The 20,425-nt window shown below is 35.0% G+C and overlaps 3 protein-coding genes and 1 long non-coding RNA gene across 4 annotated transcripts; 2 read left to right on the top strand and 2 right to left on the bottom strand.

Moving 5' to 3' along the window:
* The first annotated feature begins 71 nt into the window (after positions 1-71).
* On the top strand, positions 72-1,004 carry LOC148763765 (early nodulin-like protein 6). The gene is made up of 2 exons (XM_088804830.1): positions 72-442; positions 554-1,004. The coding sequence occupies exons 1-2, from the start codon at positions 244-246 to the stop codon at positions 883-885; spliced, it is 531 nt and encodes a 176-aa protein (XP_088660956.1). The 5' UTR covers positions 72-243; the 3' UTR covers positions 886-1,004.
* Positions 1,005-1,169: 165 nt separating this feature from the next.
* Positions 1,170-8,742, bottom strand: LOC18604968 (P-loop containing nucleoside triphosphate hydrolases superfamily protein). The gene is made up of 12 exons (XM_018118216.2): positions 8,244-8,742; positions 7,551-7,736; positions 6,667-6,852; positions 5,059-5,142; positions 4,112-4,156; positions 3,825-3,896; positions 3,437-3,736; positions 2,431-2,469; positions 2,217-2,321; positions 2,053-2,121; positions 1,842-1,967; positions 1,170-1,655 (listed from the first exon to the last, which is right to left on the bottom strand). The coding sequence occupies exons 1-12, from the start codon at positions 8,682-8,684 to the stop codon at positions 1,473-1,475; spliced, it is 1,836 nt and encodes a 611-aa protein (XP_017973705.2). The 5' UTR covers positions 8,685-8,742; the 3' UTR covers positions 1,170-1,472.
* Positions 8,743-10,466: 1,724 nt separating this feature from the next.
* On the top strand, positions 10,467-15,566 carry LOC18604967 (ATP binding microtubule motor family protein). The gene is made up of 7 exons (XM_007037695.3): positions 10,467-11,609; positions 12,254-12,527; positions 13,282-13,332; positions 13,423-13,515; positions 13,603-13,968; positions 14,219-14,890; positions 15,211-15,566. Exons 1-7 carry the CDS (start codon positions 10,759-10,761, stop codon positions 15,247-15,249), a joined length of 2,346 nt encoding a protein of 781 aa, XP_007037757.2. The 5' UTR covers positions 10,467-10,758; the 3' UTR covers positions 15,250-15,566.
* On the bottom strand, positions 13,329-14,343 carry LOC148763764 (uncharacterized). The gene is made up of 2 exons (XR_016025020.1): positions 14,211-14,343; positions 13,329-13,811 (listed from the first exon to the last, which is right to left on the bottom strand). It is a non-coding gene; the product is annotated as an uncharacterized LOC148763764 (long non-coding RNA).
* Positions 15,567-20,425: the final 4,859 nt, after the last annotated feature.

Raw genomic sequence — 20,425 nt, 5'->3', positions numbered from 1 at the left:
AACACTGCGAGACATCTTTGAAACGTTTTCAATGCTGACCATGTTTCCGGATTATCGGAAAATGGGTTATACCAAGTCAAAGATTTTGGCTGACCCTCAACTCCACGGTTACTGCCAACAATCCACTATCTCCACTTCTCTGTCCCCATTTCTCTCCTCTCATGCATAACTAACTTCCATTTTTCACTTCTTTTTAAGCCTACCCAACCCAGGTGAAAAAAAAGTAGCATCATTTCTCATCTTATGCCCGAACTTGCTGCTAAAACAACAATGGCTTCTCATTTCAGAAAGGTTTTCCTTTTCTCTTCCCTCTTCTTTTACATTGCAATTTGTGCTGAATATGAAGTAAATGGCGACGATGGCTGGATTGCACCAAAGCATGACAATCAAATCTACAACAAGTGGGCATCCAGTAACAGGTTCAAGGTTGATGACACCATCCGTAAGCACTACTATACCATTCATGTTTTCTGTCTTTTCCGATCACTTTCTTTTGTTGTTCTAGTGTTGGGTATTTTTCCAATTCCCATTGTTCATGGATATACATATTCAGATTTTAAGTACAAGAAAGACTCGGTTTTGGTGGTGACGCAAGAAGAGTATGACAAGTGCCAGCCCTCTCATCCTCAATTCTTCTCCAACAATGGTGACACTGTCTTCAAATTGGACCGAGCCGGTTTATTCTATTTCATGAGTGGGGTAACCGGGCACTGCCAGAAAGGGCAGAAGATGATCATCAAAGTGTTGGAGCCAGAAACTCCACCGCAATCCCAGAACCAGAACAGCACCACCAATACACCAGAGCATGAGACGAATGGTGCGTTTGAGGTTGCTGCTGTTTCTGCTTCAACTATCATGCTGCTCGTCATGTCAGCTTTTATATAGCAATTCTCTTTTTGCATCTCTCAGCTCTTTGTGACTTTTACCTTTTTTGTTCTTTCAATCACTTGGATAACGTGATTACTAGGATTAATGATTTATGAGACCTTTTGTATTTGCTGCTAGGTGATTATTTTTGTGTTTTACAAATTTGGTTTATGTTCTATTACAATTATTTTCCCTTGGCTCGTTTATGGATGTTTTGCTTTTGAGATTTTCGATTTAATATAATCAATCTCTTGGATACTAAAAACCATTACACCTGAGCTAAAAGCCTGATTAAAGAACAATTGCAGAACCTCCACAACATGTCAAATATGAACCATCAGAATTATATGGTTGAGAGAACGATGGAATTATTAGGCAAGAATAACACATCTTGAATACAATTCAATTTAAAACTAATAATCTATATGTGCATGTTCAACTTCCAAGACTCGCGAAATGCTATTAAAGCTTAATTTTCAAGCAGACTCACCCTCTTTTTCAAGAAAAAATGGTACAGATACAAAATTGTCGCAGACCAATGCAGTGGCTTCACCAACACAGCTTCTGTCAATGCCTTTATAAATGGCCTCTGGATGATGCTTCCACTAATACCTTACAAATTGCCGATTATCATCTTCACTTCTCTGCCTCCCATACGGGTTGCTTGCACTGAAACTATTTCGCACTCCTTCCACTTTACGCGTTGTCTTTCTAAATTTGGATGCGTTGCTGTCTATGTTCAGATTAACCTTAGGAGGGCATGAAAAACAGAAGGAAGCAGCGATGGCCTGCTCAAAAACAACAATTTCCGTTTCTTGTTGGTCAGCTTAATACACCAGGTTATGTACAAAATTTCATGGCTAACAATAGTTTCAGGATCAAGATATTTTACACTAGTTAATAATCCATTTAGATTGCACAACCACATGCAGAGAAGAGATTTACATTTTAAGAATTCAGAAGAAAGATTGTACCTGCATATCAAGGCGATGCACATTAAAGATATCTTTCATTGAGTGAGAATTGTATGCTAAAATGTAGGATCGATAAGCATCTTTAGCTGACTTGTTAAGATAATAGTTGTTTGCCACTAACTTCTCCTGCATCATTCCAAGTAGACACTCTAAGCTCCCCCAAACTTTGTTATATCAACAAATTATAGTAAACAAAGAACCAAGAAGTTACCAGATGAGACTGCACATTCGCCAGCTTCTTCTCATCAAACTCATATTCCTTAACAGGAACTTTTGCTGCCTGTCATTAGAAATTTAGAGCAGAAAGAAACAAATTAGAATAGCAGTTCTTTAACAGACTGAGAAAAAAAAAGTAATTCACCAAAAATAATGCACCTTTAGATAGCGAAGAAATTGCAGTTCCTCTGGGATCAGGAAAAGAAGAGCATTTCCTCTTGCACCTTCCCCACGAGCAGTTCGACCAACCCTATGAATATATTCCTGAAAGCAACATTCCCATGCCACATTTTACTCAACATGGATGAAAAAATAACAATATGCAAGAATAAGCAAAATGATACACACACGACATAAAAGAAAGAGCACGCACCTTGGGTTCATCAGGAGGATCATACTGCACAATCCAATCCTACAAACAGATAATAGAAAACAATAAAATTCAATCAAAATGATTCCATGCCAAATCATTATTGCAACAAAGATTCCAAATATTTCCGTTCTCTCTCTGTTTTATTTTTTTAAGATTTCTATATCAATCCAATTAACCATAGCATTCATGCAGACAGACTTCAAAGCTGAAACCCGGTTTTCCCTTTTACTCCTCCATTTCCCTTTTGGTGCTACTATATGACCCTTCAAAAACTTGCCAAGTTTAAACTGATTGAGATACTCAACATACGCTGACATGCAAATCATGTACAAAATTTTTATTTAAAAGAGGGGGAGGGGAGGAGAAACTAGATGGTAGTCATGTAAGTTTAAACTATAGTTCAACTTCTAAAGAGCAGGTGAGATGACCAAGTAATGTTCAAAATAAAGTTATTGAAAAGATTGTTAAAAACATGGAATTATTCATACCATAACAGAGTCCAACAGACCACACAAATGGTCACTTTGGATGTACATACGTTTCAACAACATATAATTTATGCCAAGGATCCAGTCTACTTGCAAACAACTATGAAATTGAAATCTATTGACCTTTTTATTTAAGAACAATAAAAAACAGTCATGATTAAACCTGGCCAACAGCAGCCTTGGAATGCTATGTAAACAAAATTGCAAAGTAATCCTAACCAGATCACCGAAAAATTTATTAACTTCATGGGAGACTACCATTGTCTTTTAAGAGTAGCATGAATTTCCTGATTTTGCACAAGATGCCAATGCATTGTGCATTTTTATATATAGTTGAGCATACCAATTACAGATAAGAAAAATATATATTAAGAATGTTTGCACTTGGACCACAAATATACTAACATTAAGGTACCACTATTCCAACAATGCGCAGAAAACATTAATGGGAAGATCAACAGAAAATCATAAAATGGCAACTGCCATGACGGGCAACCCATTTAAACAAAGAAACATACCACGGCAGGAATATCAAGTCCACGAGCAGCAACATCAGTGCAAAGCAAAATGCCCTTTTCTGCTTTGCAAAAGTCAAAGAAGGTAGTGGTCCGCTTTTGCTGCTTTTGCTTTCCATGGATATCAAAGCAATCCACATGAATATATCTAAGAAGTTCTGCATGAAACTTGACTGAGTTGCATGAAGAGAAAAAGACCATCACTTTCTTGGACAGGTTCCTCTTCAAAAATGAATACAAAAGGATAAATCTCTTGGAACCATGCACAACACAATAGCCTTGCTGCAGCCCTTCATTGGTGACCTACAATGACAGTGTCTTGTTAAGTCAAAGGATAAGTAAATAGTGCACTTGACTGTATTTATATACTGAATCTTTACTACATGCCTACCTTCTTTCTCCCATCATCTACATCGATATAAATAGGAGTTGTCTGAAACGACAGGCGGGCGAGGTCCTCAACCTGCAGATTTAGGGAAAAGTAACAATAAATGGTCACATAAATAAAACCAAAATTTTGCTCCAAAAAGAAAAGGAAGGAAGAAAGTTTTGACTTTTCCATTCATAGAGAAATAGGCTAGCCAAACAATTTTCTGAAGAAAGCTGGCATAGATGTGATTAAAATAAACCATAAGTCAAGGGAACAATGGTCAATATAAATGAGGGAGAAGGGCAAACCTTCTTAGTCTGGGTAGCTGAAAATAGAGCAGTTTGCCTGTTTTGCTGCACATCAAGTAAGTAAAAAGTAAGCTCTAAATACCTTAGAAGTTACCAAATCTAAGATTGTGTATAACTTCAAACTGCTTTATAAACATAAAGCTTCAAGTGAAAAAGCAAGAGCATGATAGTGCAAATCAAGCAAGAGGCATTGATCTTGATTTAAAGTTATGTCATAACCAGAAATCTCCTAGAGCATCATTTATCATCACTCTGGAGTGGTGGAATGCGCTATTGAGCATACTAACATTTTCAAAACAATTTATTCTCATGTTGCAATTACAACAAAAAATATATACACCACTGAGCTAACTAAAATTTTTATAAAGCAAAGTCTGTTAATCCCGGAAATTCATTCTAAGCTTCAATTTTTAAAGTGTACTAGCATTCCCCTTTCCAATTATTAAAGAAAATTTCACTAATATTTTGATTACCCAACACCTAATTTTCAAGAAAAGCCTTGGGGCGACTACATGAGATCATAAAATCAAAACATACACCAGTAACTTCACAATCAACAATATAAATGGGTAACACGATTTGCCTTTTTCAGAAGCATGATACCTTGCTTCATTTTTTCCAGAAATATAATTATTAGAAAAGAAGTCTATTTCTCTTTTCAAATAAGAAAACATCACAAGTTGACAAAACCTAGTCAATGCAACTGAACCTAGTCCTTCAGAAAGCCAAGCTTTTTAATCAATCATATTTTACTTCAGAAAATATATTCTACACCAATCTAAAGGCATTAGCATAACTTTTTTATGTCAATAAAAAATGTTACTACCACAATTTTTGTTACCATCCATTTCATTCAGAAGTCCTAGAGGCAGATTAAATGATGTAATCCAAAATCATAATTTCCTGACATCGCTCTAATCAACAATATAAATGGCTAAAAAATTCACCTTAGGAAGAAACTTGATAATTTGCTTCATTTCTTCCTCAAAATTTGCTTCCAATATCCTGTCAGCTTCATCAATCATGAGACACTGCAAATTCCACAAATTTTTGGAAAATTAAAATTCATATAATGTACCAAGTTTAACTATAAGTCAGAATAATTATAATGACTGAATTAAATTTTTCAGAGAGTATGGGGCTTCAAGTTATCTGCATGAAGCAAGTATAAACTCGAGGCATTGCAAAACCAGTTTATGAGTTGATAGAAATAATAATTCACTAGAAGCACTCCAACATATGGTATATAATATTGATTCTAAGAGAGCAATGCATAAACATTTTACCAGCTAGTAAGGGTTAATTACACATTTATTACACAAACTATAGTGAAACTGTTGATTTGCTACCTGAAGTTTAAAAATTTACAATTAACTACTTCAACTTTACTTCCCTTAAGCATTTTGCACCTTTGACTGATAATGTTAGTCAAATGAATGACATGGCAAAAAATAGCTAATAAGAATGCACCACGTGTCTTAAATATGCAACATTATTTTACATTTTTATTAGGGTAAAATACCCCCAGCCCCCTAAGTTTTAATCGAAATTCTAAGCGGGTCCATTAGTTTTCGAAATGGACACTCCGCCCAAAGAGTACAAACACCGTTAACAGAAATTATGAAAAGAATAAAATACCCTTTCTTTCTTTATTAATTTAAAAAAATTATTATTATATTTTTAAAAAAATAAAAAAATAAAAAAAATAGGGAGCACCCAACTCCCCAAGAAAGGGGAGTATTCGGAGGGGAGCCCCAAATGGGGAGCTTTTTTTTTAATTAATAAAATTATAAAATAGTAATTTTAAAAATTAATCAAGAGTAAAATCATCTTTTTAACCTTTCCACGTCATCAAACTGACGAAAACACTAACAATTGACTAATGGCTAGACCTACGTGTCCAACAGAAAATATTTTTTTGAGGTAGAGTGTCCATTTTGAAAACTAATGGACCTCCGTGCAATTTCGATCAAAACTTTGGGAGGTGAGGGTATTGATTTTACCCTTTTATTATTGAAATTAAAAATGGAAAATTTCAAAATTAAAAGAACAAAAAAAAAATTCCAACAACATATGCACTGTAAATTCATAATTAAAACAAAGATCATCACTTGCTCATCCGGTTATCCTTTAAAAAAATGCAATACTGTAAATTCTAGTTGCTCATTACAGATTCTAGTCATTGACTTTTTCTTGTCAAATGTGTTGGGTTGATTTCTGATTCGGATTGTTGAATTTTCTGTTCAAATCGAGTTGGGTCAAACTCAAGTTCAGGCAGGTTAACTGGATTTTTTTAAGGTTCAGGTCAGCTTTGACAGTTTTACTTCTGAGCACTGAAAGTGGCCATCCAAAAAATAAAGTACACAGTGTAATTACCTTTAGTTAACTATACAATCTCAAATAGGTATGAACAATTGACCACGCAAGAAAATCTTATAATCAAGGAAATTTAGTTCAAGTAAAATACATTATAAATCAAATGATCATACAAGCTACCATATTAGCCAAACAAAAAATGAATCATTAGATACGAGGTTCAGAAATTTTAATGTTACCTTCAAATTTTTATAAATGAATCCCTTTGTATGTTGAAGATGGTCAAGTAGTCGACCAGGAGTAGCCACTAATAAATTAACTCCCTTTGCAATTCGCTCTGCTTCTCCTCTTCTGGCTGCACCACCAATAACCAATCCAAGAGTCTGAGAGTGGTATTTGAGAAGATCCTTTGCAACTGCATGAGTCTGAAGCATTTGAAGGTTACATTGCTTAGTAATGAACGAATTTGTTGAAATATTAAGGGTACAATATATAACTTCAATTAAACTAATTGCAATCCAATTAGTCAACTTTAAAAGAGAGAGAGAGAAAAAAGGAAAAACAATACTTTATTAAATATTCTTTATTGCCATATCATGAGGTTAGCATTGTAGATAGTATTATGCTATTAAGAAAAGCAGAAGAACCATCAACACCATAAGAAATTACCAATATTTATACCACAATAAAAGCCATTAGAAATACATCATTTTTAACAGTAAATACATGCCAAATAAGAAATTTATCAGCCCATAATCCATTTTTTCATATCTACTCAGAAAAAAAGGTTAGCTGCCTCCTTTTTCTTGAAAGTTGAGAACAGTTTTTTTTCCAAGTGATAAATTGATTCACATTGCAATAAACGTCTTAACTTTGTTAATACATTGATAAAATGAAACAAGCTATAGACAGTTTAAATTAAGGCTAAATCCAAATAGAAACATTATACGTTCATAGACAAAAGCATTTTTAGATTATCAAAGTTGCTGTTCAGGATTGGACAGATTTCATTATTGCACTGATGAGAACTCCATTGAAATCACAGGAAAAGAAAAAAAGAAGTTTTAAGCCTGAAATAAATGTTTACAGTAATGACAGTGAATAAGGGTTTCAAAATTTTTACCTGAATGGCAAGCTCCCTTGTGGGACAAATGACAATAACACCTGTTCCATTGCGAGGAGTGAAGTGAACATTATATAACAACTCAACAGCAGGTACCAAGAACGCAAGGGTTTTCCCTGAACCCGTCCTTGCAGCCCCAAGGACATCTTTGCCAATCATAAGTGGTGGAATCGCTCTGGCTTGAATCTGAATTTTTATTTGGCAGCTCAATTATAAGAAACTTCTAAGTCTTACATAAATTAAACACATGAAAATAAAACTAACACAACATATAGCCTAAAAATCATCAAATTTACGATGAAAAGTATATTATTCCCTGTATAGCAAGAGGTGGACCTTTTCTTTCAAGGAAAAAGTTGTATATAAAAATATTTACAGGGCAAACAGATATTAACAAAATTCAGCATTGCACCCAATGCTAGAAAACATTATTAATAGATGTTTTTTATTTTTCAACTCATTGGAAAGTTCATCTGGCCTTAAATGCTACACAGAACAATAGCAAATGCTCATCTGCCCCCTTTGGAAAGTTCACAATATATTCAATGGCTTTTTTTTTGTATATGCAATGATGTGTCACTGAATTCTGAATTGAACTAAACCAACTATAAAGCACACAGGTAAAACACTAAACAATCTAATTCGAACATAAAATACACAAATAATTCAACCTAAACATAGCAAAAAAAATACCTGAGTCATATACTGAAAACCCATTTCCTTAATAGCCTTAAAAGTAGGCTCAGACAATCCCAAGGACTCAAATGACTCAGTGCTCATTATCCCACTTCCCCCATTCTTCACTTTCTCCTTTATCTCTCCCTTCTCTCCTTCTTCTTCCTCTTCTTCTTCTTCTTCTTCATTATTTACAAGTTCCTGTTTCTCATCATCATCACTCTTCACCTTCTTATTTTTCTTCCTATTTTTCTTCTCTTGAACTTCTCTGTTTTCTGTTTCATCTTCCTCTTGTTTCTCTTGTTCAAATTCTTCTTCTTCTTCTCCTTCTTCTCTATCAGTGTTGTTATCAGGGTTTTGGTGCTCTGATTTCTTAGTTCTGCTTCGCTTTCTCTTCCTTTTCTTCTTACTCTCTTCTAAAGAGGAAGAGATAAAGCTTTTCTCTTCCGCTACCCCCATCCCTGATAAAACCCAATTTTCAGCTTCTAGGTTAATCCTTAAACCCTAACGACTGAATTTATAGTTGCGGACTGACTCGACCGAGAAGAGGTTTTGTTCTGTATCGGTTGGGCTTGAGAGTGGATTCGTCAATTGGGCTTATAAAAGACCCGTTTTTCATACTTCGAATGTATTCTATTTTTGATGGCCTAGAAAAGGCCTTTACATAATGGGCCTGGAGTGCTCATATTTCTACTCAAACTACACTTGAATATTGGCAAGAAATTAGAAAGGGTTAATGCCAAGTACATAAGAAATATGTTTTTTTTTTTTTTTGAAAGGGTTGCAGATATCAAGCAATTAAAATAAATATCTCTTGCACCAAAAGGAATATATGCCATTACTGCATGATGTTTGACTGACATAGAAAAATAAAAATGAAAATATATAGGGAGAGTGGACTACATGCTGGCTACTTGTTTTTATCTATTATTGACTTTAAATTTATTTGGCCAGAAGACCATAAAACAAAAGAAGAAAGAATTAATGGGTGACGGAAAAAGAAGGAGAACTCTTATAAATACAGTACATGGTTATGAGAAGAAGATAATCAATGCAAAAAGGAAAAGAATATAAACATGTGATGATGGCGTTCTCCACTAGAAAAGAAGACATAATTTGGTTGCTCTATTGGCCTTCCCTTACAAGACATTTCACAGTTTCAACATGCTACTCGTGAAACCTTCATAATCATGACCGACGTGGATCATTATTCCCCACTTACTCTATCATCTTTATTAAATCATGTCCTAATCAAATGAATATAAGATTCCATGTCATCAATCCCTCCTTGTTAATTACTTGTTATTTGCTACAGAACTTAATCCGAAATAGGTAACAACTTGTTCTTTTTAATCAGAAAGTGAAAATAAGAATATTGTAAGTTACTACTACAACACAATCCATACATGTATCAACTATGAAATCGAATATTTAATTTTTACCCCAAAAAAATTACTGATTAAAGAAATTATTTTAAATTAAAAGAATCTTTCCTTACAATGTAAGACAAAATAAATGCAGCATTTAAATTGGATGGTTATAGCAATTCAAATCCACATGCCTAACCAAATATAAATATTTGCTTCGGCCTTGAGCAAATCAAACTCATTATTTAACAAGTAATGAGTTTTGGTTAGGTCATTGACCAGAGCTTAATTGAACTTTTTTTTTTCTTTTTTTTATTGCCCTTGTCTTGATCATCATCAGATCAGAGGAAACGCATTAAGCTAAATGCTTCAGCAAACACGGTATAATAATATCTAGGGTTTGACTTTTAAAATTTAAGAAAAAAAGTTCTAAATTAGAAAAATGGAATTACTGCTTTACTTTAACCGTGGTTATTCTTTTGAGGGAAAAATAAAAAACAAAAAAACAAATGCAGCAATCTACGGTGTGGTCAGTGGTGGGATTTCCATGATCAATTTATTAATTAATTATAATGGCAATTATTAATTAGAAAGCAAAACAGCTTAAGAGTGTGTTTTTCCCTGGCATTAGGAAATTTCCAAAGTTGGACCCCACATTTTTCTGAATTACCTAACCGTTGGGCCCCTGACAATATTTTTGACCGTTGTAAGGCCCCCATTCAAATTTTTAAAAACGGGCTAAAACCCCTACTACTACCCCTCCACTTTTTGCTTCTTCCACTCTACCTTTGCTATTGCCGTTTCTCACCGTCAGGTCAGTGCACGATGTAAAATCAAAAACATGGAGTGAGAATAGCTTTTCACTTTCAAAAAGAACGGACCTTCCCGGCTTTACTGCCAACCGTTGATATCATCATCAAACCAACGGTTCATATTCCCCAATCTTTGATCTTTTCCCTCTCTTTCATGTCCGTTCTGTTCTAGTTAGGCTTATAGCTTTCTCTTCTCCAACCCACAATCATTTCCCAAAGTTTTGATTTTTCCAGGAAAAAGAAGTTCCCTTCCTTCTTTCTTGCATTTTCGGAAGTTTTTGCCAATTGGGTATTCAAAAAAGAAGAAAGAAAAATCCATCTTGGGGCATGTTTGGATAGTGTGAAAATCATAGAATGCCAGTTTCAACAAGGTCTCAGATCAGCAGCCAAGAAGAGCAGCGAAGTAGCAGATGCAGCAGATCAAATGAAAAAGAAGAAGGAACCCAGGTGAGTAATATTAATAATAACAACGTTCCACTGAGGAACCCGCATCATGGGTTGAAGGAAAAAATGAGAGCTTTAACTCTTTTATATGAGCAACAAAAGAAAGCTTCTGCAGCTCTTAGAAACAACTCGTCTCCGAAACCTGATCAAGAGAAGCGTTTTTCAACTCACCCAAGTGTTGATCTTCTCACATCTTGCAAAAGACAAGAGAGAAAGGAAGAGAAAGAGCAAAAAGATTCCAAGTTTAACAATGTTATGAGAGAAAACACAATGACTACATTGCCTGCAATGGCTAATTCTACAGTGACTAGAACTTTTGTGTTGCCCCAACCACCTTTGGATGATGCAAAGGAGAATCTTTTGATTGGTCCGGATAAGATTCTTGGGTTTTCTTCCTGTACAAGAAAGGCCACAACGACTACCGTGAAAACTACAGTGGCAAGGAAGTTGTCAATGGGAGGGACTAGGAATGGGCAAGAATTGGAGAAAATAGAGAGTATTTCTTGCACTGAGAAAAATGGGACAATGGGTGGAGATGATAGTAGAATTCTTGTGTTTGTAAGGCTTAGGCCTATGGCTAAGAAGGAGAAGGAAGTTGGTTCAAGGTGTTGTGTCAAGATTGTGAATAAGAGAGATGTTTACTTGACTGAGTTTGCTAATGAGAATGATTATCTTCGACTAAAGAGGCTTAGAGGCAGGCATTTTACTTTTGATGCGTCATTCCCGGATTCCACTAGTCAACATGAAGTTTATACCACCACGTAAGTTATGGCTCAAAAGATGTCATGCATTGATCCATTTTTATATGAATTGCAGTTGTGTTGCCCCTTAACACTGTTTTATTTGGTTGTATTTTTGTGTTAACTGATTGGAAGCTTGTAAAAGTTTCATTTTAAAAATGGATTTAAAAAGAATTTCTTGGTTGTGAATCTGAACGATTAATTGAAAGTATTTGCAGTCCTCAGACCAGCTGTTAGCTTTGTCTTCACTTGATAGCTGACACAGATTTATGTTTGAGGTTCAATTTGGCTTTCTGTCTTTGTTTTGACTTGTTTTAGCAAGAATGTATTTAGTTGTAATGAAAAATCGAGTGTTGCTTTCGTTTCTGGGTTCTTTAGCATTCAAAACAAATAATAACAACCATAACTTTAGAAATCCCAATTATTAGTTGTACCAATTCCAGAAAGGAGAATTATCTACCATTTTCAACATAATTCAGTAACGTTTCTGTTTTCTTCAATGCATTTGCTAAGCAAGCAGAAGGGAAGATAAGATTCTTTTGTGTAGAAAATGCTACTGCTCTTCAACAAGACTTATGTATCAATATGCATTGAATGTATCTAAGTTTCTCTGCTTTTTTTTTTTTCAGTGAATTAACTTCTTCACAACCCATTTGAACTTTCAGTACTGCAGACCTTGTTGAAGCAGTTTTGCAGGGAAGGAATGGCTCAGTGTTCTGCTATGGTGCCACAGGAGCTGGAAAAACTTATACAATGCTGGGCACCGTGGATAATCCAGGCGTGATGGTTTTGGCAATAAAGGATCTTTTCACAAAGATTAGACAGAGGAGCTGTGATGGAAACCATGTGGTTCATCTCTCCTATCTTGAGGTCTACAATGAAACTGTCAGGGATTTACTCTCTCCTGGAAGACCTCTTGTCCTGAGAGAAGATAAGCAGGTTTGCTCTTAACAGCCGTGAAATTTATACCACACTGTAACTGTATTTCCCAGCAATTCTATTTTATGAAAATGACCGTACTATTATAATTGTATGTCGTAGAGAAAGAATTTTTTTCCTTTTAAGTGCTAAGCTTTTGGACCTTGGGATAGTAAAGTAACCTTATTTTTATTCCATTAACATGTCAGATTGTCCATTGTAAAATGAGATTTGCAGAAAATACTTGCTTTTGGAAACTTCATAGTAAATTACTACCACATTATTGTCTGATTTTGGAAACTTAGCATATTGTCCACTATATTGATTAAATTTCTCCTAAAATCATCAGAATTGATCTTTGTGAAGTGTTTTCTTCAGACTAGAAGAGACGCTGGTGGCAAGTAATATAGCTATATCTTGTCATCCAATTCTATATTTCCATGCTATCACCTAACTGATTACAAAGAAATATATTTCCACTGTGTTTTCCTTCATAACAGATTCATAACTGAAGTTTCAAGAAGGAACAGTGGGGTTTTTTTTTTTTTTTATTTGGGGAAGGGGGATTCGAAGTGGGATCATACACCAACCATTTAGCTAAATGCTGAGGTGCAGGGTCATTAAATGCAAGGAAATATTGTTACTTTCGAAAACTATTTAAGCAAACACTAACAATTTTGTAAACCACTTTATAGTCTTCTATATATTGTTTAAATTCCAGATTTTAAATGCCTTCATTTTATCACAGAAAAGTGCTTGCTCAAATGTAATGCAGGGAATTGTAGCGGCAGGTCTTACACAGTACAGGGCTTATTCCACGGATGAAGTAAATCTCCTAATTCCATTTGTCATAGCTTAGAAGGTTAGACAATTGATTGAATAGAAGTAGAATAACTGTTTTACTGGGTTGCGGCAGGTGATGGCACTGCTACAAAGAGGAAACCAAAACCGAACCACTGAACCAACTCGCGCTAATGAAACATCTTCAAGATCCCATGCAATTCTTCAGGTACCCATAATAATGTGTGACTTAGTAACTTTTTTTGTTCTTGTAGTTTTATGATGTTCTTATTTACCTGAGTTGCTTTTCATCCAGGTTGTGATTGAATATAGAGTCAAAGATGCTTCAATGAATGTCATTAACAGAGTTGGGAAGCTCTCACTCATCGATCTTGCTGGTTCTGAAAGAGCCCTTGCAACTGATCAGAGAACACTTAGATCACTGGAGGGTGCCAACATTAATCGGTCACTTCTTGCACTGAGCAGCTGCATCAATGCCCTTGTTGAGGGTAAGAAACACATACCCTACAGAAATTCAAAACTCACTCAACTCCTTAAGGACTCATTAGGTGGAGCTTGTAACACTGTAATGATTGCTAACATCAGTCCAAGCAATCTCTCATTTGGTGAAACACAAAATACTCTACATTGGGCTGATCGAGCTAAGGAGATCCGAACCAAGGTTCGTAATCTTTGCTCATTTTCTTCTCAAATTTAACCTTCTGTGCTTGCATCTATTGCTAAGTTATGTTTATTTTGTTTCATGCTATACTTCTTAAACATTGGTTCTCCCAAGTTTAATCTTTTCACTGTGTTTTAAACAACCCTAAACATTTGTTGTTAAGTATTCATGTTTTTTATTTTTTTTCTTGTAAAGGGTTTTCATAAATTACTAGAAATAATTGTAAAAAATGTTTTCCTTACACTTGCAGGCATGTGAGGCAAATGAGGAGGTACTTGAAGTACCTGAATCTGGAACTGATCAGGCCAAGCTTTTGCTTGAACTGCAGAAGGAAAATCGTGAATTGCGAGTACAACTGGCACGCCAACAGCAGAAGTTGCTAACCCTTCAAGCACAATCCTTGGCTGCAAATGCTTCTCCAACCCCTTCTTCAGTTACATCTCTCATGACTCCTCCATCTACTGCCCAACCAAATGAGAAAAGGAGACCCAGATCCACCTTCTTAACAGGAAACTGTTTCACGCCAGAATCCAAAAAGAGGGGAGCAGAGGAAGCAGTTAAGGAGCTTAGACTGACTGTGAAGGCATTGGAACTGGAAATGGCGAGAATGAAGAAAGATTATGCTTCTCAGTTAAAGCAGAAAGATGATGTTATTCGTGAGCTTTCAAGGAAGAGTGAAAAAACATCAGATGTAGGGGTTAAGAGGGTTGCCACACGGGCTAGCTTGCGGCCAAAGGAACCAAGTGCTGGGGACTTGAAGAGCCCAAGTCATCGTTTTCGATCACCAGTCCCAACAACCAAAAAAAGAAGTTTTTGGGATATAACAACTGCTAACAGCCCATCGGTCACTACACTCAATAGAAGAAAAACTAGAAGCCACGTCATTTCAGAACCTGTTGCAGCTCCCTCCATGCTACTTCAGGTATGGTGATTTTTCGCCCTTCCCCTTTCTTTTATTTTGAGTTGGTTCGTTTTGCTATAAGCTCATAAGCATACACATAAAAGATATATGTACTTTTGTATCTACAATGCCACCACCTGGAATAGGGAATGACTTTGGTCTTTAGAGGGCTGCTACTCGCGTGCCCAAATATAGAGGACTCGTTGTCAAGTTCTCTCTTCCCTATGGCACTTCATCCATTAGTTTTTATTTCTTCTCTAGCTGATGCAGCTTGCCTTAACCATGTTTCTGGTTGGTGTTTATGTTTGGACCACACGTTCGTCGCCAACTACATCATGCAGCCAGGATTTTCTCGCCAAAGACCTCACGCTCTGAAGTAATCAAGAGAAAGAAATGGAATTAGAAAACAAAAAGGAGGTGGTGGTATGACAGTGTCTCTTCCTCCCATGACATTCTCCAACCGAGCAAAAGTTATTGCTTGCCAAAGTGGTGTTCCCCTGTTTTTCTTGTAGTCCACTAGAAAGAGATTCTTTTCTTGTTCTCATTCGATTTCTTGTCATTAAGGTCACCAGCAATTACTCCACTAGAGTTCCGTTCTCGATTTGAAGCTCTTGGAGCATCTGGAGACCCAAAAAATCCATGTATATTTATGTACCTTTTTTAATTCAGAATTCAATAACACTGATGCTTATTTTCATAGGAACCATTCAACACAAGGATCATAGATGATCTCAATCAATAGGCGTTTTAGATGTTCAGGCAGCTCATGTTAAAACAAGCAATATGTGAATTTTCAATTGCTTGGAAACCAAGTTGGGAGGATCTCTGTATCACGGGGTTCAGGCAAACAACCAGGACAAGCCCTTTCATTATCTTCAACCATGATTTGCCTGGCCTGGATGGCCTGGTGCTGCTGTATTTTGAGCGTCATATATTCGTGAACCAAATTTAAAGATTAGTTGTTTTAAGGGTACAAATTACCATCTATTAATAATTACCTTTTAGGGGTGCACATTACCATCTCTTATTTACACTTACGGTTACAGCAGTATTTCTCTGTTAAGTGTTAATAAGTTTCACGTTGCTTAAATTTAGAATCATCTGTAAATTTTTAAGTTTTAATCGAAATTTTAAACAGATCTACTAGTTTTCGAAATAAACACTTTACCCAAAAAAAAATCTTTCATTATACATATAGATCCAGTCATCAGTTAATCGTTAATGTTTGTTTGTTTGATAACGTGACAATATTAAAAAAATAATTTTACTCTTTATTAATTTTAAATATTACTATTATATAATTTTATTTTAAAAAAAATTCAAGGGTGGGAACACCGATCTGATGCTCCCTCCTTTGGGGAGCACCTGTTGTGGGGTGGTCGGCCAGTGAATGAGAGCATAGCATTGCCAGCCAGCCACATTGTTTGAGAAAAAAAATAAAAGAAAAAATAAAAAGATATTTTAATCATTTCATTATTTCTATTAACGATGCTTATATTTTTTAGACAAGAGTGTCCATTTAAAAACTAATAAACCCATCTAGACTTGTAATTAAAAGTTAAAGAGGTGAGGGTATTTTACTTAAAAAAAAATCATCTAAAACCTTTCATCATGTTGCTTATATTTAACATATGCTAGTGCTATGTTTGTTTCTCATCAATATTATGTGCTACTGCAAAATACTTGTAGTAATTTGTGATGTAATTATATCTTGACCAATAGGAATGACAGTGGATAAAGTACCTCTTTATTTTGAAATGTTCAAGATCTAAACCCTTTATTATTGAGATACTTGAAGCTTAAACAAAATCATTTAAAATTTTATTCTAACTATCCATAACCTAATCAAAACATATTAGTGATATCTTTTAATTATTTAAAATCATTTATTTGGAGATACTCGATTAAAAACATAAATTTGATGTAACTCAACCCAAAAATTCAATTTTACAAATTATAATATAAGATTACAAATGTATTAAGAAAAGTAAATAAATTTGTTAATTTTACAAAATAAACCCAACATTGATGACCTCATTCTAAATTCAAACAAAAAAAAAACAATTACATATGAAATGAAATATCAATCTAAAATCATATATACATATATATATATATATATATATATATATATATATATATATATATATATATATATTACTTTATCAAGTTTTATAATTTCAATACTTAAGAAAAATCATGTATATTACTTTGTCCAGTTATAACAAAATTGCAACATACCATGACATTTGCAAGAATTTAAAAATTTTTACCTTAAGGTTTTAAACGATTTTTTTAGATATCCACATCCAAATTAATTAATATATAAACGGTTTTAGATAACAAATATCTTAACGTTCAAACCTAAATCTTATAGAAAATTGTGTTTGATATTAATTTTACTATCCAAAACTTATCTGGATCCATTTATAATTATTTAAAGCCACATTAATTAGACGGATAACTGATTAAAATTTGGTCATTGACATCCAATTGATGAACAAATTAAATGTTGTTTATTTTCATTAATCGCAGTGGCTTCCTCAGTGGTAAATGCACTTGATATTTAGGACATGTGATCGAAGAATGTAGCCTTTTGTGACAAAAACTTTTTGCTTATGCAAGGACTATCCTTACCAGTTTTTGTTATGACCCGTTTGGGAGTAGGAAAGTGAATCATTTTCTTAGAAATTTAAATATTTAATTTGTGGGTTTAGGGTATTCTTGCATTTGATTAGTGAAAGATGACTTTCATTTTCTTATTGTAGACGTCACATTCCCACAAATCTTGAGAATGTCATTCCTCAAAGAAAGGTTGTAAGGTTGGAGACCAATCTTGGATTACCTCCGAATGTTTGTTCTAATCTTATCTCTTCACTCCCGCATGAAGCACACAGCTATGGATTTGTTTTCCCTGTTTTTTGAGAGATAAAAGTTGATAAAAAATAGCTCCAAGTATGTCATGTTTCCATTCCAAAAAGAGATCAACTTGCGGATTTGCTCATAAAACCTCCGCCTGGAGCACGCTTCCTTCTGTTTGCCAAGGTCAAAGATCAGTGTTCTTGACCACATTACCCAGGGACGTATTAAGGACAATGTGACCAAAATCACTGTACCAGAAGATAATCTCAAGCATGCAGGAGTTTCATGAGAAATTATGGCTAAGATGTGGCTTCATTTGTATATATTAGTTGTAGATCATATATATTAATCATACTTAGCAAGTCTAAGTAAGAATACTTGCACTTGCTAATTAATAAGCAAGCTAAATGCATACTCAGACAGGTATAGTTTACTGTCCAAAATTTTACATGAAAACGTCATGACGGGGTTAAAAAGCAAGAAAACATCATGAGGAATAAGAAAATTATGGATGTCACTTGATAAAACTTTTTGTTCCTTATGGTATCATGAAAATGTGGTAGACGTTGGGATATGTAAAAATCCACTAATTAATTAACCTCACCTATTGGCTATGGCTATGGAATTCATTAATTGAGCTCATCATTTTGATGATCTTCCCCACCACTAATCTTGCTTTTGCAACAAACTTCGTTTTTCCAACTAGGCAGCTTGGTGTTGGGGAAGAAGCAGCTAGGGAAATGCCCTTGGGACATTATTGTCGTGCTTTCCCCACAAATATGGACATTTCATCCGCATTTTTCCTCCGGAAAATGACACGAAGTGTCTGCTTTTCCATTGCATACAAGACAACTACTTTTGTCAAAAATATATTGTCTTGGCACCTGAGGAGATCACGCCTGCTCTTCCCCATCTGTCATTTTACTTGTTTTCTTCTGTAAAATTAGTAAACCCTCAGACCCCATTGTATTTTTTTCCTTTATTTACTCCATTATTGCTTCTGGTTATCACTTGTGTAAGTGTAATACTACGGGCGCATGCCTCGCCCATCAAATAAAACTTGTACTAAAAATGGGAGTCTTTCGAATAAAAATGAATAATGCCTTGTGAGGTTGGATAGGGATCTCCACAAGTCGATTGTCCAACCTCCATCCTCTATTTGAGCTTAACTAGCATTGGTACATAGCCTGCAACAATGTAGCACAATTATAGAAAAGCCGCAAAAAGGGAAAAATAATGCAAAGCTGAGGATCAAGTTGGCTTAGTATATAGGCTGCACAAACTGTGCGATGGGGGCAAAACTTTAGGCTATAAGTCTGCATTCAATGGAGTAATAATGGTGTAAAGCAAAGCAAAGAGTGGCCAAACTTAAAGTGCAGCAAGCAACTTTTGAATCTTTTGAAGAATGATGAGTAGATGATCAAAAATAAAAACAACACCACACCCTCGATTTCTGTGCGTGTAATCTTAACGGATTTGTTTTTCTGCTCCTAGCTGTAACCCACATCCCACTGTGGGAAAATGCCCCTATGGGGGGCTGCTACTGGCCTCCTTTTTCTTTTCTTTCTTCCTTTCTTTGCTCGGGTATGAAAGCCATGAAACTAGGAGAAGGGTATAGTGGAACAACATAGCCCTTTTTGGGACTAAAGAAGAGAAAAAAAAAAGTTGGATAATTATCCTGGCCTTCAAATTCAAACTCCTTAACACATATTTGATGATAAAAATGAATACCCATTGTAAAGAATATCTGCTAAGATGGGATTTGAGATGATTTCATGTGAACTGGACTTTGTGGGGGATGTACTTTGAGTGGTGAAACTACAAAAGGTCCACAAACTGTACAACATGTAAGAGTGAAGTTTGTAAAAACCGGCAGGAAATCAAAAAAGTGAAAAGCAGTCAACATATAGGGGAAAAGGCCATTCTTCTGTCAGGAATTGGGTTTTTATTTTTGTTTTGGTTTTTTTTTTTTTGGTGTGTAAAATATTTTGCTTTTGATGACTTCTATGATTAGGCTTTAATAAATATTCTAGGGATCAATCCGCACAGAATTGTGCACCCAAAAGCAATGATTGGGAATTTGGACATCTTGCATCTTTAGACCAAATGCTGGAATTTCAAACAATTTATTTCTATGTATGTATGGCTGCTGCTTGCATACATGTATAAACTCAAAGCAATTGTCAAAGAATCATAACTAAACAGGGAAAGGAAGTGTTAAAGAAGAAAGGGGAAGACATTGAACTTATCATTGATCAACCCTTTTCTTCCCCTTGAGAGAGAGAAGAAATCCCCAAGATAAATCATGAACAATCATTTGCATAATCCACCAGAATAAAGATGGCACCAATCATTTGATCTACATTGATGTTATTAGCTATTCCACAAATTAAACACCAAAGGAAATTAATGAGATAGCCTATTCAAAAACTTTTAGCTCTTTGACCACATGAATTAACCACATGAATAAAAGATGTGCACCCAATCATTTGATCTACATTGATTTTTTTTTTTTTTGCACTTTCCATTTGCTCTAAGTTAAGAATTCCTTGGTAGTGTTTCCATCATGAATTGCATTAGTGCAACTTCAGTAATGGAGTCAAATTTAAGAAGACGCTCTGGGTTTTTCTTCAAATTTTGTCACTCAAATTTTTTTTTTAAAAAAAATAACACTTACATAATTATGTTCTAGAC

The sequence above is a fragment of the Theobroma cacao genome, chromosome 3 (genome assembly GCF_053813885.1).
Source record: "Theobroma cacao isolate CCN51 chromosome 3, ASM5381388v1, whole genome shotgun sequence".
Taxonomy (NCBI): Eukaryota; Viridiplantae; Streptophyta; class Magnoliopsida; order Malvales; family Malvaceae; genus Theobroma; species Theobroma cacao.
The sequence above is the reverse complement of the archived record's forward strand: the minus strand, read 5'-3'. Positions and strand labels throughout refer to the sequence as shown.